The sequence below is a fragment of the Lipotes vexillifer genome, unplaced genomic scaffold (assembly GCF_000442215.2).
Source record: "Lipotes vexillifer unplaced genomic scaffold, Lipotes_vexillifer_v1.1 scaffold31, whole genome shotgun sequence".
NCBI classification, from domain to species: Eukaryota; Metazoa; Chordata; class Mammalia; order Artiodactyla; family Lipotidae; genus Lipotes; species Lipotes vexillifer.
In genome coordinates, this window is record NW_006792454.1 from 3,003,577 (window position 1) to 3,019,896 (window position 16,320).

At 38.4% G+C, this 16,320-nt stretch overlaps 1 protein-coding gene across 1 annotated transcript in view; it reads right to left on the reverse strand.

The window, feature by feature from the left end:
- TTC39B (tetratricopeptide repeat domain 39B) overlaps window positions 1-16,320 on the reverse strand; it is a 135,131-nt gene that overhangs the window by 14,896 nt on the left and 103,915 nt on the right. The window contains 8 exon segments of the mRNA XM_007465648.1: window positions 2,981-3,107; window positions 7,707-7,798; window positions 9,041-9,202; window positions 10,636-10,695; window positions 10,781-10,848; window positions 11,419-11,527; window positions 13,074-13,139; window positions 14,513-14,618. Of these exon segments, the coding sequence (XP_007465710.1) occupies window positions 2,981-3,107; window positions 7,707-7,798; window positions 9,041-9,202; window positions 10,636-10,695; window positions 10,781-10,848; window positions 11,419-11,527; window positions 13,074-13,139; window positions 14,513-14,618 (790 nt within the window).

The window sequence follows — 16,320 nt, forward strand, 5'->3', positions numbered from 1 at the left end:
TAACAAGTATTTATTAAGCACCTACTGGTATCCAATCATTTTGGAAGATAATGGATTACAGATACAGAAAAAAATATAATTTTTTAAAATGATACTATGAACAATTCTATTTAATATAGATTTTTGCTGTTACTCTTAAGGGAAACACTTTTCAATATCTGCCAATTGTTTATATAAAATGTCTCCAAGGACATCACTGAAAATGAACATAGGAAATATTTTACCTGGCTCAGGTTCTTTTATACCATTAAAAACATGTGACAGTCTGGTAATGCAATCCAATATGCAGAAAATGCACTCATTTAAAGGCCATACGGCAGAATGACAGCCCCTAAAAATGTAAACTAATGATTTCTCATTGCAAATTACACTTAATAGGCAAACAGACGAGAGTTTTTTTTGGGGGGGACCGAAAGCAAATGTGCTCTTGCTTGAAAATATTTTTCTAATCTTCCTGGTAGTGCAGTTCATATTTTGAAAGGTATGAAATCACCAGAGTAATTAGAATCTTCTTGGAAATAAACGAATGTTAAAATATTATAGAGATATTGTTTGAACAGCCTCTTACAGGGAAGCAGTAGAAATGAGGAAAATACATTGGAGTGGCAGCAAAGTCATCTTTACATTATGGTACTGAAAACTAAGATAACAACACTACCTTGTGTTTTACATCTAGCTTCTTATTGCTAATAGAGTAAGAGTTCAATTCAATAACTAACCGAACATTTATTTTAACTGATGATGATGTTTTTAAATTTTGCTTTTATCGAAGGAATATTTTGTCAGAGAAGGAACGTTCATACCTGACCTTGCCATTTTACGACATACAGGATTTTGGTAAAATTCAAGCCAATTCTACACCCTTAGCCCTGGAGAAATAAGTGCTCTGAGTTAACCTTCCTTAAGACCCTTAGTAATCAGAGCAAGCTATACATCGTCATGTACGCACAAGCATCTAAGTTCTAGGGCAGAGAAAGGACTATGGTGCTCTAGAAAAATTTCAGGGAAGCTCTGTGACACAGAAAGAAAAAAATTTCCCAGCACAAATCACTAGATAGAAATGAAGCAGAAATGGAGCTGAAAGCTGTCACTGGTAAAACAGCAGCAGGCTCCCACGTTGACTGGGAAAGGGGGATGTTTGGTCATTTTTTGAGATTTGCATGGTGTTCTTATTTTTAACTGTGCTCAGATATGATTACAGAGTGATCACATATTTTTTAATTAAATTTATCTATTTATCTACACATTTATTTATTTATGGCTGCATTGGGTCTTCGTTGCTGCGGGCACGCTTTCTCTAGTTGTGGCGAGCGGGGGCTACTCTTCATTGCAGTGCTCGGGCTTCTCAATGCGGTGGCTTCTCTTGTGGAGCACAGGCTCTAGGCGCACGGGCTTCAGTAGTTGTGGCTCACGGGCTCTAGGCCTGCAGACTTCAGTAGTTGTAGCACCCGGGCTTAGTTGCTCCACGGCATATGGGATCTTCCTGGAACAGGGCTCGAACCCGTGTCCCCTGCATTGGCAGGCAGATTCTTAACCACTGCGCCACCAGGGAAGTCTCTAGAGTGGTAATATTTTTATCTCATTCCATCACAGGCACAGAACAACCCAGTCTGAGGGTGGTGTTCTCTGAGACTAAGTTGGGAAAACCTGGGTCAAGGTACTAGGTGCAGGCTAGCTCCCAACTGATGCCTGTGAGGGGCTGCAGTTTTCTTTCTCACAGAATATTTAAAGAGCTTCTATATCAATGATAAAATAATTAAAAACCCAATGAAATTAGGGAAGTAAGTATACGAACAACAATTCACAAAACAAGAAATAAAAATGAACAAGCATGTGAAAAGATGCTCAACTGCACATTTAAACAGTAAAACACTGTTGGTAGGAATTTAAATTGGTACAGCCTTTCTGGAGGGCAAACTGGCAATGTCAAAGTATTAAATGCATATGCCCTTCAACTCAGAATTCCATTTCTAGACATCTCTCCAAGACGTACAAAAAGAGAGATATGAAAGAATATTAATTGTAGCTTCTTTGTAGTAGTAAAAACTGGAAACTAAATAACTGTTAAAGGGGGATAATTGAATAAACTCTGGAATCAAAAAAAAAATCATGAACCCCCAAAGGAGGACAGCAGATGTCAGCTTGCACTAAACAGCTTTCCTGTGCTATGTGACTACCTACGCAAAACTAAAGCCCCAAAGAGTCATCATAATTTGATATATTCAGTACTTTAAAAAAAAGTCTTCATTAAGACAATTTAAGTTGAAATTATGCTTTTCACAAAGTCTAGCCTAAATGGCATACCGATCAAGAATGTGAGCTCTAGCGCTGGGCTAGAGCACAGCAGCCACCAGCCACTTATGGCTCTGGAGCAATGCGACTGGTTCAAACTGAGACGCACTCTAAGCATAGACCACACACCAGATTTCAATGGATGAGTACAATATAAAAGAATGCGAAATCTCATTAATAAGTTTTTAGAGATTACATGCTCAAATGACAAAATGTTGCATAAACTGGGTTAAACCAATACTCTTAAAATGATTATCATGTGTCCTTTTATTTTTCAATTTTTTACCTTTTGATTTTTAATGTGGCTACCAGAAAATGTACAGTTACATATGTGGCTTGCATTATAATTCAACTCAATTTCAATTAAGTCAACTCATCTGTCTCTGCCTGAATTTCCTTACTTGTCAAATGAGGCTACAAAATGAAACTCCCCTCATAGAGTTACTATAAGAATTAAATGATATATTTTATTAATAGCCTTTATCAAAATTCCTAGAACATACCAGTCAAAAAACATCTGCTATACTTTTTATTATTCATTAATAACTTATTTATAAATGTTCACCTTACAAACACAATGGTTTTTAATTGAGCAAACTTTACAACAAAAGTTAGATGTTCTCCCTGCCACTGTGAATAGACAATTTATTTCTAGGATGCAAACAGTAAATAAAATAAAGGCAGATACCAGGGCAGGCAAGATGAGCTTCACGGGTGCGGGCAACGAGGGAGAGTAACGTCGAGCCTTCCTCACAGCAAACTTCTCAGTAGGGATCGATTTCCCAGCAATTCGCTGCTTCAAGCCATCCACCTGTCTGTGAAAAGCCCCAGCCCCAGCGAAAGGTCATTAAGAACACATACATTATTTACACCTGTCCTTGTCACGCTGTGCTCCCCAGACCGGTAGCATCAGCATCACCTGGAAACTTGTTGGAAATGCAAATTTGCAGGCTCCACCCCAGACCTATTAAATCAGCAGCTCTAGAGCTGGGGCCCAGCAATCTGGATTTCAATGAGTCCTCCAGAGGATTCTGATGCATGCACAAGTTTGAGAACCACTGATTGACATGTATTTCTTTCTAGTTAACTTAGCGAGTGTCTTAGCCTATCAAACAGAGTCAAGGAAATCTAGATATAAAATTGGCAATTTCCATAAGTAAGCAGGAAAAAGTCCAAAGTATTTACACTGTGGATTCTTCTGAGAGAGGCAATAGCGTATAATGGTACATCTCCTATTCCTTTCTGCAAGTATGACACAGATCTATAAAGTAATGTGGCTCAAAAGACAGCCGTCAATTCATGTATAATTTGAGAAAATGTTTCCAAAGCATAGGTGATTTTGAAAATAATCAACTAAGAACATATACCATGTTTACAACCTTTCTCTCAAAATTCTAAGAAATTCCAATTATAAAATTCACAAGCAGATAAAATTGAGAATAGGATGACGAGACTACATGTTCCTAGGGCACTTTCTTATACATAACTTTGCAAATGCACCAAACACGTTGCCAAGAAGAAATTTAGGGAAATATCCAACTATACTGAAAGAAAAAGACGCAATAAGAGGAAAAAACATTCCAGTATGAAGACAAGCTTGTGTTACATTATTTCTGGGCACAATTTGGGAATATGGATTTTTTTAAATTGAGGGGTAATAGACATATGACATTATATTATTTTCAGGTGTACAAAGGGCTATGGCTTTTAAACCAGAATGCCCATCATTACTGTGAATTAACATCAGTGGAAGAGGCAGTGGAAATGTGAGGTGGGAGTTGAGGGAAGGGGTCAGAAGCATGCGGTGGACATGAAACCGTGTCATTTAAAGATCACAGAGTCTGTATGAAGAGAACATTCATTTTGGGGACTCTCCTCTCATTATCCCAACAAATTAGATGCTATCACACATGCAGCAGACCTCAAGCTTTCTCCTGAAAATAAGATTCGTTACATATTTCAAAGAAATTATTTTGATATGGAGAAAATTTACTTTGAAGTACAGGAAGTGTGGATGTAAAAGATCCCAATGTATCTTAATATTCCATCCCATTTGCTGTTTGTGTGAAATGAGGCAATACATTCTACCAGTAAGAGGTGGCATTAATCTACATGGCTTCCACTAACGTTGATTCTATTAGTATACATGGTCCTATTGCTAAAAAGAGCTTCTCTAAAAGCATGAAAAAGTAGTCCTTTGAAGGTCATACCTTCAAATTTGTTCTGACATATTTGTCAGAGGGTTCAGCCAGGCCATTATTTCTCATAATGTGGTCACACACTATAGTATTCCACTTAAAAGTGTTTGTCACTGGGCTTCCCTGGTGGTGCAGTGGTTAAGCATCTGCCTGCCAATGCAGGGGACACGGGGTCGAGCCCTGGTCCAGGCATATCCCACATGCCGCGGAGCAACTAAGCCCATGCGCCACAACTACTGAGCCTGCGCTCTAGAGCCTGTGAGCCACAACTACTGAGCCCATGTGCCATAACTACTGAAGCCCGTGCACCTAGAACTCGTGCTCCGCAACAAGAGAAGCCACCGCAATGAGAAGCCCGCGCACCGCAACGAAGAGCAGCCCCCGCTCGCCGCAACTAGAGAAAGCCCGTGCACAGCAACGAAGACCCAAGGCAGCCAAAAATAAATAAATACTTTTTAAAATGTGTTTGTCATCAATTATGTTTGAAGAACGCGGTTGGGCTTCTCCGTTCCTTAACTTCCTCATCTCCAGCAGTCGCCTCCTCCTTTCCACCACAGCCACCCACCCCTACAGTCACACCTTAGACCACTCCATCACCTGTGACTTTTCGACCTCAAAGCACAAATTCAAGCACACCACCCTTTGAACACCACTCTCCTCATTCTACCTTGGCTGTTCTACTAAGACTTTTGAAGTCCTCTTGCCTTTCAACTTTCTCCCAGCTCAGCAGTCTCTTTCTTTCCCTGTCCCTCCAACCTCCTGCTTAGACTGCCAGGCAGGCAATCTTTACTGCAGCATGCTCTGGCATATGTCCTAGACTCCCTTGCTAATGCCTAGTCGTTGCACTCATCCGGATGAAGCTCAGTATCCATCCTCCCTGCACCTGCACTGAGAACAAGTTGGTATCACTGTAAATTCATCAACACCAACCTCGAACGAGCCCTGGCACCGCCTCCCATTCCCCCTCCTGTGTTTCTCTCATCACCTCACTGTCCCACCCTCTACAGCAATGATTCCCAATATTCTTCATCCTCCTCACACCTCCAGCCCACTCCTTTCTCTTTCACTCTCAACAGACAGCCCTGCCTCCTACTTCATAAAGAAAAACAGAAGCTGTGAGGGAGGAAGCCCTCCATCTCACACTACCACCCACGAGCTTGCATGCCTCCGCACCTGTTCTGGACTTCCTCCCTCCCATACAATAGAGGACCTGGTCCTCCCTCTAGATAAAGCCAGTCCTGCCATCAGTGCTTTGGATTCTAGCTCCTCTTGCATTCTCAAGAGCCTTGCAAATATCAGTTATCCCATTTCTCGCTTATACCATTTCTCGCTTATATGTCTAACTTCTCTTTCTCCAAAGGATCCTTCCCAGTGGTTTTTGAGAATGCTCAGATCTCTCCCATTAAGATATTCTTTGAAAATACATCTCCCTCCAACTCTCTCTCTATCTCTTCCACTTCATAGTCAAAGTTATCCAGGGATGTTATTTATGCTCAACTCTCTTCATTTCTTTGTATCTCATTCACTCTTTAGCCAATCTCAGTCTGGTTTCTACCTCTGTTCTATTACCTTACCAACTCCCACTCAGGATACCAATGAGCTCTGTGTCCCTAAAACACATTTTGTCTTATTTTTTTTTTAAGCCTACAGCACTCAGTAGTCCCAGGCGCTCTCCCATCCAAGTACGAACCAGCACCGAGCCTGCTTAGCTTCCAAAATCAGACAAGATCGGGCGCACTCAGGGTGGTACGGCTGGAGACTCTCTCTTATTTTTTAAAGGAATTCTGTGTTCTATGAGACATATTTTGAGCAATCCTGGACATTCATTTTCCTTTGACCTATATATAAAATGTAGCATCACATCCTGACCAGTATCAGCTTTGTCTTAGTTCTTTTAATGTGCAGTGCTCCTTCCTGCAAGAACATCCTCTCATATGATGTTCCTGAAACAGCATCCTCTCATATGCTGTTCCTGCAAGAGCATCCTCTCATATGCTGTTCCTGCAAGAGCATCCTCTCATATGCTCTTCCTGCAAGAGCATCCTCTCAAATGCTGTTCCTGCAACAGCATCCTCTCAAATGCTGTTCCCTTGGTCTGAAACTGTTATCACTACAACTCCCCACTGCCCCAGCAGCTCCCAAGCCACCTTCAGACCTCATCTCAACTATCATTCCCTCTGTGCTCTTATCCATACCTCTCCTCCCACCGGGGAATGGAGGGACAGTGGGTAGTGTTGGCGATGCAAGTGTTATAGGTTTCTGCCTTGCTAACTGGTAGTCCCAGTCACTGAGAGAGGAAAGAACACCAGGTTTGCTAGGGAAGACTGGATGTGGTGACTTTTAAATGCTTTGACATATCTAAGTGAAGGTGGTAAACGGGAGCTAGATATATGGGTCTGGAGCTCAGTCACAAGGTCTGTACTGGGGATTTCAATTTGGCTTGAATCAGGTCTCCTAAGGTTGAGGTTCTAAGACTGACCTTTGAAATCAAAAGGATCAACTTTTAACAGATGGAAATAGGATGAGCTTACAAAGATACCAAGAAGGAATAGTGAGACAAGTAGGAGGAGAAAAAATCAGTCATGTGTTATAATTTTTCATTTACTGGGTGATTATTTCACTGATGTCTAGTTCCACTACAAGATTATGAACTGCACAAGGACAGGATCCATGCCTGTTTATTCAGCACTTAACACAGTAGTCTTCATACAGTAGGTGCTCAACATAAAGGTTACAGATGAATGAATGGATGGATGGATGGACACTGGTCTAAACGAAAGTTAAACAGATTACTTCACAGCAGAGCTTCTCAGAATCTTTGGCACACTAATGAAAACTAAGGGTATATTATATTGTGTTATATTCTTAAGTTTTTCTGATCACAAAATACCTTTGATTTATAACAGTAAACATCTTTAGCTAACAATACCATTTTAGGAAACTGTGTTCAAAATGCAGTAGCAAAGCCCCAATTACAAAACAAAAAAAATGTGTTCTCAAGATTCCCAATTACACTGGCATATCTGCAAAGTCTTGCTAAAAGGATGACATTTTGACCCTTAGTTAAATATATTTTTTAAGAGTTTCTGTATCCAATCAGATAAATTAAAGAAATATGAAAGTGAAGCATGGAAGAGCACTAAGGGAAAAAAGAAAGTATTTGTGTGTTCCACTTTTCACTCAGGATCTTTGTTATAGAAATAGTGTCTTGCTTACCTAAATAAAGTTACCACATCTTCTTTAGCTGCTACTACATCTTCCTCTGGAAGCATACTCAAAATTGCAGCTTTTAAGAACACATATGTTGCCTTGAGGAAAAGAAAAGCAGCTAGTCAGAGAGCATCCTAGGTACATGACATTGCTATCTTGCAAATCAGGAAAGACCTACAAATCTTCCAGATATAATATTTAAGAGGTATCAAATATATAAAAAAAAGGAAATGAAGTCTTATATCACATGTACCAAATGAGATCAAAACTTTTCACCTAATTTTGGCCATTTTCCTATTATACAACTGTAATGTTCATGGATGAGAAAATGGACAAAATGAAAAAGAGATTATCTCATTCCTCCCAACTTTTCACAAATGGATCAGAATTTTTTTAGAACTCTTTTTTATTTATTTATTTTTTTGCGGTACGTGGGCCTCTCACTGTTGTGGCCTCTCCCGTTGGGGAGCACAGGCTCCGGACGCGCAGGCTCAGCAGCCATGGCTCACAGGCCCAGCCGCTCTGCGGCATGTGGGATCTTCCCGGACCGGGGCACAAACCCGTGTCCCCTGCATCGGCAGGCGGACTCTCAACCACTGCGCCACCAGGGAAGCCCTGTATTTTATTTATTTTATAGCTAGCAGTTTGTACCTCTTAATCTCCTTCCCCTCACTTGCCACACCTGTTGGAATGGTTATCATCAAAAAGACAACAAATAATAAACGTTGATGAGATTGTGGAGAAAATGGAACCCTAGTATACTGTTGGTGGGAATGTAAATTGGTACAGTCACTATGGAAAACAGAATGAAGGTTCTTCAAAAAATTAAAATAGAACTACCATATGATCCAGCATTTCTATTCCTGGGTATATATCCAAAGAAAAATGAAAACACTAATTCAAAAAGATATGTACATCATAACGTTAATAGCAGCATTATTTACAAAAGCCAAGACATGGAAGCAACCTAAGTGTGCAGCAACGGATGAATGGATAAAGAATTAATTTTGATTATTATGAAAAGCCTTGTTATCAGGGTATCAAAAAGTCTACAAACAATTATCAATACTTGATATTTAATACTTTTTATATATAAGTACAGTTCATCTTCACAGATAAAGCCTCTTTGTTGAAAACGACTATTTGGATGGTTTTTAAAGCATGTAGTGCTGAGGATAGTAGTTACAAACAGTAGGTACTTAATGTCCACTTCGTCCTTTGATGGATCTCTAAGTTGAGAAAACAGTGTCAATATCATACTATGGAACAAACAGTCCTAAATGAAAATCATCCTGTATACCTATTAGCAAACAGATGACATTAATGAAACTGTACTTCACCTTGGACCATTTACTCTCTTTGCAAAGCAGATCTGAATAGTAATATGCCTTCCTCCAGTTTTGTTGGAATACAAAAATCCACATCAGCTCCCAATAACAGAGATGGTGAAACTGTTTCCATTCTTCTTGAACTGAAATGCATTTTCGAAATATCTCTTGTGCCTATAAGTCAATTGCATAAAGCTGATCATCCAGATATTAGACAAGGAGATAATAACCTAATGGAAAAATACATAAAACACTTTGTACAAAAAGAGCAAAATCATCACTCATTAAACCACTCAATACGACAACACATTCCTTTCCTTACATGCAACAATACAGTTAAATTTTGCCTCTTTATTTAACTTTGTGAGAGGGCCATGGAACTTTATCATGTGGGAGTAGCAAAGTTCCTTTCTTAAGTAAGATGTAAAATGCAGAAGTCCTTTAAGAAAAGATTTGACAATAAATTTAGAACTTCCAGAGGGTAAAATATACCTTAAACAAAGTTAAAGGCAATGGACAGACTGGGAAAAGATATCGTTATATGCATAACGGGCAAAGGATCAACCCTTATACAGCAATTTTATAAAATCCTTAAAAAAAGACAAACAACTCAGTGGGAAATAGTTTAAAGATATAAATAGGAAATTAGAGAAAAAGATATATGAGTGACAAATATACATATGAAGAAATTTTTACGCTGGAAAAGATAAATTAAAAAATTAGATTATCATTTTTCAGCCATCACATTGGCAAAAATAAAACAGATAAATAATGACCAGAGTTGGCAAAGAGCACTGAAAACAAGTATTCTCATATCTTTACAGGAGTTTAAATGGACTAGCCTGGTTAGGAGGGCAATTTGTCTGAATTTATCAAAATGCAAACATCTTTGACCTAGAAATCCTCATTACCAGAATCGATCTTATATAAATACACCTTTGCACAGAAATATACACATAATGTTTACAACAGCATTATGCATAGTAGCCAAATGTCTATCAATACTTTAATAAGTACAGTATATCCACCTCATTGAATGAAACCCAGCCATCAAAAAGAATGAGGAAGATTTAGAAATACTGACCTGGAAAGAAATCCAAGATGTATTGTAAGCAGAAAAAAATCAAATCAAGGAAAAATACATGTTTGACCCCATTTGTGTAGAAGAAAATTGTTCATGAGTATATTTATATAAAAGGCTATTTACTCTTCTTCTTCAAGGGAATTAGTGAATAATTTCCTTTGATGGGGAGCACACATGTAGTACAGTGGAGTGACCTTTATGCAGGGGCAAGATTCCAAAGTCAGTATGTAATACCGAGATGGATAGTAGTCAAAGATTTTTGAAAGCCCCTTAAACTGCCCAACTGTATTTCTATATCCTACGCTGAATTGCCTCAGGTACTTTATGTGCAAATGTACAGTATATTCAGTAATCTACTATATATCATAGAGTGCATCCCACAATTAACTTTTGGCTTTTTAATTACATATTTTCCCTTTATTTCTGTCTAGTGCATATAGCTGGACTTGCTCATATGGAATGGGTGCACTACGCAACTCCACCATATAGACAGCCCCCTAAATGACCCCCTCAAATAAGTTACCTCTTCCACATTTCCTTTCAGCAGCTCTATCCGGCCATGATAAAACAACATGAGGGAGCCCTGCGGAGGAAGAAACAGACTGTTCAATGGTCAACCCTAGTTGATTGATGATGGTTGAAAAAGACACTTGAAATTCTAAGCGTACATTTGGAAACTGCTGGAGGTAGGGTTCAAGGAGACTCTCTGCTTCCGCAACATTCACTTCTCCTGTACCTAGAAATTTAACAGGAAAAGCCTCAGTCTTCAAGAAATGTGGTCGACATTTATAACTATTTCTCCGAATTTCATTAAAATATAGCAAAGACCTATTCATGGAAAACATGAAAACTGTTAATTTGTCATTTTAATATTTGGGAAGTAAAAGAAGACAAGTCTCTTCTATGTCTTTAGTTTAAGAAAGCTCTAGGGCAAATTCTTAGGAGCAGAGGTGGTTGCCTTCAATTCCTAATTGAAATTTCTGGTTTTAATAGCAATATTAAACTTATTTTAATCAAGAATTTAATTTTCTGCTATAGAAAGAAATGTAATATGCTAAAAATAGATCACCTTAAACAAGCTTTATAGAATTTTTTAGCTGAGAACAGATTAAAAAGAATTTGATGAAAGAAACCCTCCACCCCCTCTGCCAAATGTTACTATGAGAAATGTCACAATTTTCCACTTTTACTCAAAAAAAAAAAGGTAAATATAGACTATGATCTCTTACTGATTTTTCTAAATTTTTACTTACTCAGATGAAAGATAATCAACTTTCAATTATGTGAAATATAATCCAGTCCTTACCAAGTATCAGGGAGATATAAGTATGAAAAGCTAGTATAGTTAAGCAGCATAGTGGAGACCTCATGCTTCTTCCTAAGGCACCTTCCCGTAACTGCAGGATGCCCAATTCCTATGGGAATTAGAGGCATTTTAGAATGGGAAGAGCATGATTGAAACATCATATTCAGAGACTTTAAAATGCTAGCTCACAGATCCCCACCCTCCATGAAGGTGGGGTTTATTTTTCAAGAGCTTAGAATAGCAGTAGTATCTAACTAGAAACAAATTTTACATTTTAAACTGGCATAAGACAATCTCCCAAATTCTTATATCATGTGATCTTAGGGAGAGAAAAAGGTAGAGCTCATTTTATAGAAAATGCTTTATTTCTCTTATATAAATATTAATTTATTAAAACATATTGACGATCTAAGTACAAAACGCCATGGTGGGTATGAATATATACAGTTCTATGTCTTCAAAGATCTTTCCATCAAATAGCGAAGGTAGTACATGAACACATAATTTTACTGGAATATGGTGAGGGCCATAAGAAAGATAAGTAAATGATTCTGAAAGTTAGGAATACTTGAGCTTTGTTGGGAGAAGATAAGGGAAAGCTTTGTGGAATAGGTGACATTTATCTCAATCCTAATGGATGAAGAGGCTCTCAAGAGACATTATTTGGGAGGATGCCAGTTGGGGAGGACATCCAAAACAGACACCAGCAGAAGCATGGAAACAGAAAAGCACAGGGTCTGTTTGGTGAACAACCATTTGCCCAGTTTAGCAGGAACACTGGGGAAGCAAAAAGGATGGGTAGTAGGCTAGAAGCATTGGCTAGCATCAGATCCTAGGGCCCTTGAATCCATGCTATAGTTTGGACTTTATTCAAGGGGCAAGTTGGAGCTACTAAAGAAATAAGGTGGAAGAGGAATAGTAGAGGGGAAGGGTAACGATGAAATACAGAGTCTGAATAGACAGACCATATCAGGAAGGGATCACCATAAATACATAATACCTATGGAGAACCTGGACAGTGGAATAAATAGGGAAAAAAAATTACAGCTTCTTGTACCTGTTCTCATCTATTTCTCAAAACCTGCTCTCTGGACTAACAGGGACAACTTTTGCAATAAGGCAACTCTGGTAATAGCATATTGAGTGTTATGATTAATAAATGTTATACACTACAAATACAACCACACAGAACTATAACAAACAAAACTCATGGAAAACAAATTTCCTTGCTTAGTTTTATAGTGAAACGTGTAAAAACAAGGAAAACCAAAACACTGCAACTATGCTTGATCCATACGAATCATAAAATGTTAGACAGGGAAATCTAGCCTAATTTCTTGGGTTTTCAGGAAACTCTGGGGTTGCAAAAATGTTAGGGAAGCATATTTTAACTTCACATGAGTACTAAAGATCCAGCAAGCAGCAATATTAGTAAAACATAAATTTTAATCCCAGAATTTAAATAACAAAGATGAAAATTTTTAACTTTCAATAGAAAAACCATCTCTAACTCCTGAAAAATATAATCAAGACCCAATACCTCTTTATTGTTCTGAAAACAAATTGCTAGTTATGAGGACATGTTGTATTTCCCTCAGATTCAATAGATAACTTTTATTTTCCTTGTCAAAATTAAGAAAAAATTAATTTTGTACCCTATTTCCAGAAAATCCTATAAATTCTAGTAGTCTGATAATCCGTGCTGGTAAAAGGGACAGCATCTGTAAGAAAAAAAATACAAGTGTACTTATGTGTTAGTACATCTAACTGTAGATAAATGTTAAACTCTAACCAACTTAAAGTTTTAATGATTCAGTAATATGAAAAATTAGAACCAAGTTTAAACCACGGGACATGTCTCAATCACCACATACTGCACCTAGTATAATCATTACTTGTGACTTAATTTCATTTAGTTAAGACAATACACCTAAAAAATTAAAAACAAAACAAAACAAAAAACCTGGCTTTTTCAGAATGCTCTAAAGAACACTTGCTCCTTTCATGTGGATTGATAAAGTGATGAGAAGATAACCCCCAGTGTCCACCTCCAAAGTGTTTCTTTTAGCATCCTTTACCAAAAGCAGAAGTCTGTTGTATTCTTCATATATGCAGGTATGACCTAGAAGTAGACACCTACAGCACTACTGCCCCTCTCTGGGACATCCCTAAAGAGTAGGATAAAGGGAAGTCCTCCCAGGGCAGAACTTTGAGCAGTGCCCTGTTTGTTCACTTTGCTTGGAAGGAGAAACGGCCACATATGCAATTATTTACTGATTCATGGGTGGTTGCCAATGGTTTGGTTGGATGGTCAGGGCTTTAGAAAGAACATGATGGGAAAATTGATGACAAGGACCTCTGGGAAAGAGGTATATGGACAGACCTCTCAGAATGGGCAAAAAATGTGAAGATATTTGTGTCCCATGCGAATGTTCACCAAAGGCTGACCTCAGCAGAGGAAGATTTTAATAATCAAGTGGATAGGGTGATTCATTTTGTGGACACTAGCCAGCCTCTCTCCTCAGCCACCTCTGTCATCAACCAATGGGCTCATGAACAAAGCGGCCAAGGTAGTGTATACACTTATGTGTGGGATTCCCTTTACCACTTAATTTTCTCACCAATTCCAGTCAAACCTTAATAAAATTTCAAAATATCTAAATAATATAGCAATTGGACAGATACCTACTCAAACCCTTCATCTACCCCAGAGCTTCATCATCCCTCAAACTATATTGTTCCCTCACCTATTTTCAATTTCAGAGCCACCACTGCTATAGCAATAATATTTCTGATGTGGAAATAGAACTGAATTTCAAGCTCCTTATTACCAAAAAATGTTACTAGTCCATTCAGAGAGCTGCATGCTTCCCTTATTATACAATCGAAAACTATTCTGAGCATGTGCAGAACTTTACAGCACATTCTGGCCAAAGCCCCCACTGGTTCACAGCACAAGAAAACTGATCCCACTGTAGCCACGTGCCAACCAAACCCAGGTAGTGGTTCAGGGTGAGGTTCAAATGCAGTAGCAGAGGCACTGAAAACCTAAGGTTCTTGTACAAAAGATTCTGGTTGCTTTCTGATCACTTACCAAATTAAAGGCCCCTATTCCAAGCTTGACGCCACCTTCAAACTCATAGAAGAATTGCTGCTGAACTTTGTTCTTCTGAATTACGTGCAGGATAGAAAGACATTCTCTGGATTGAAGAAAACAGTTATACTCTAAGTTTACTATGACACTGAAAACTAATTTTAAGTCAAATTTTGCATTTACATACCATAAGATAAATGTCATTAGCCAAAATACTAGAGAATTTTTAAGTGGATGATGCTATGCCGAGTTTACTCTTTTTTTCTTTTTTTAGTTTGCCAATTTTTATTTTATTTTTTAATACATCTTTATTGGCGTATAATTGCTTCACAATGCTGTACTAGTTTCTGTTGTACAACAAAGTGAGTCAGCCATATGCATGCATATATCCCCATATCCCCTCCCTCTTGAGCCTCCCTCCCACCCTCCCTATCCCACCCCTCTACTGGGTAATCATCATTAAGGAAAAATGACACACTCATTTCTACACTGTTTATCAGGACCAATCTTTCTGGGCTTAAAGCAAAAGAGGGTTCAAATATCAGCAAGCATGACTCAGGAGCCAAAGGACCGCAGGACTGTGATCTCACAGTTTCCCAGCAATGTGTTAGAGGAGACTTCCTAGGAATGTTCAGTCTCTCAGCTGTTGTGCACACTTCAGCAACCTACCTTCCACTGAGTAACTGAGGTGCTACTGACAAAAAGACGAATTTCAGCATGATCACCATGGTTTCAAATAGACCAAAATAAAACTCACAACTAGGAAAGATTGAAAGAAGAAAGCAAGCTCGATCACAATTGCCTGAAACTGTCCTCTTATTTTTCCCTCTTCCATCCAAGCCAACCTTTCTGATTTCTCACTTTGATTAATTTTCTATGCATTTTTCCCTTTCCCTTCACATCTTCGAAAGGCAAATACTTAATCAGAGAAATGCAGATGAAAACAATGACAAAGATGTAAAATTTGGCAATAATCAGAAATTGCTTATCAAACTGACAGATATATTTTTTAAAGGTAATAAGAAATAGCCAGATATTATTTATCACCTGGTGTGATACAATTATAAATCATGCAACTTCACTTATGATGTATTCTAGCCAAATGCATCTAACGTGAATCTAATTTCCAGTTTACAGGAAATATAAGGGGCTACAGGAATGCTATGGACTGAACTATATTTCCCCCAAATTGATATGTTGAAGATCTAATCCCTCCGCCCAGTGTGACTGTATTTGAAGACAGAGATTTTAGGAAGTAATTAAGGATAAATGAGGTCATAAGGGTGGGGTCCTCCTCTGATAAGATTGGTGGCCTTATAAGAGGAAGGTCTCTCATTGCCATGTGAGGACACAGTGAGAAGGTGGCTGTCTGCAAGCCAAGAAGAGTCCTCACCAGAACCTGATCATGCTGGTACCCAGATCTTGGACTTTCATCCTCCAGAACTGTGAAGAAATAAATTTCTGTTGCTTATGCCATCCAGTGTATGATATTTTGTTATGGCAGCCTGAGCTGACTATGACAAGGAACAAGCTAAATGAAAACTCAAGGAAGCCACCAAACAAATCTGTGCATATCCTGCAGGACAAATGGGTTGGGCTTTTCAACAGCTCTCATGAATATAGAGACTCTTCTAGAATAAGATGTATTTAATGAACATAAACACTGGATGCTCAAGACAGTCTTGGGTTGGATCCTGGTGCTGACATTCCAGCAGTAAAAGAGATTTGGGGCCAACAGGCAAAATTTGAAGATGGATTGAGTATTACATGAAATGAAGACTTGTTCACACGAAAAAGTAAAGATCATT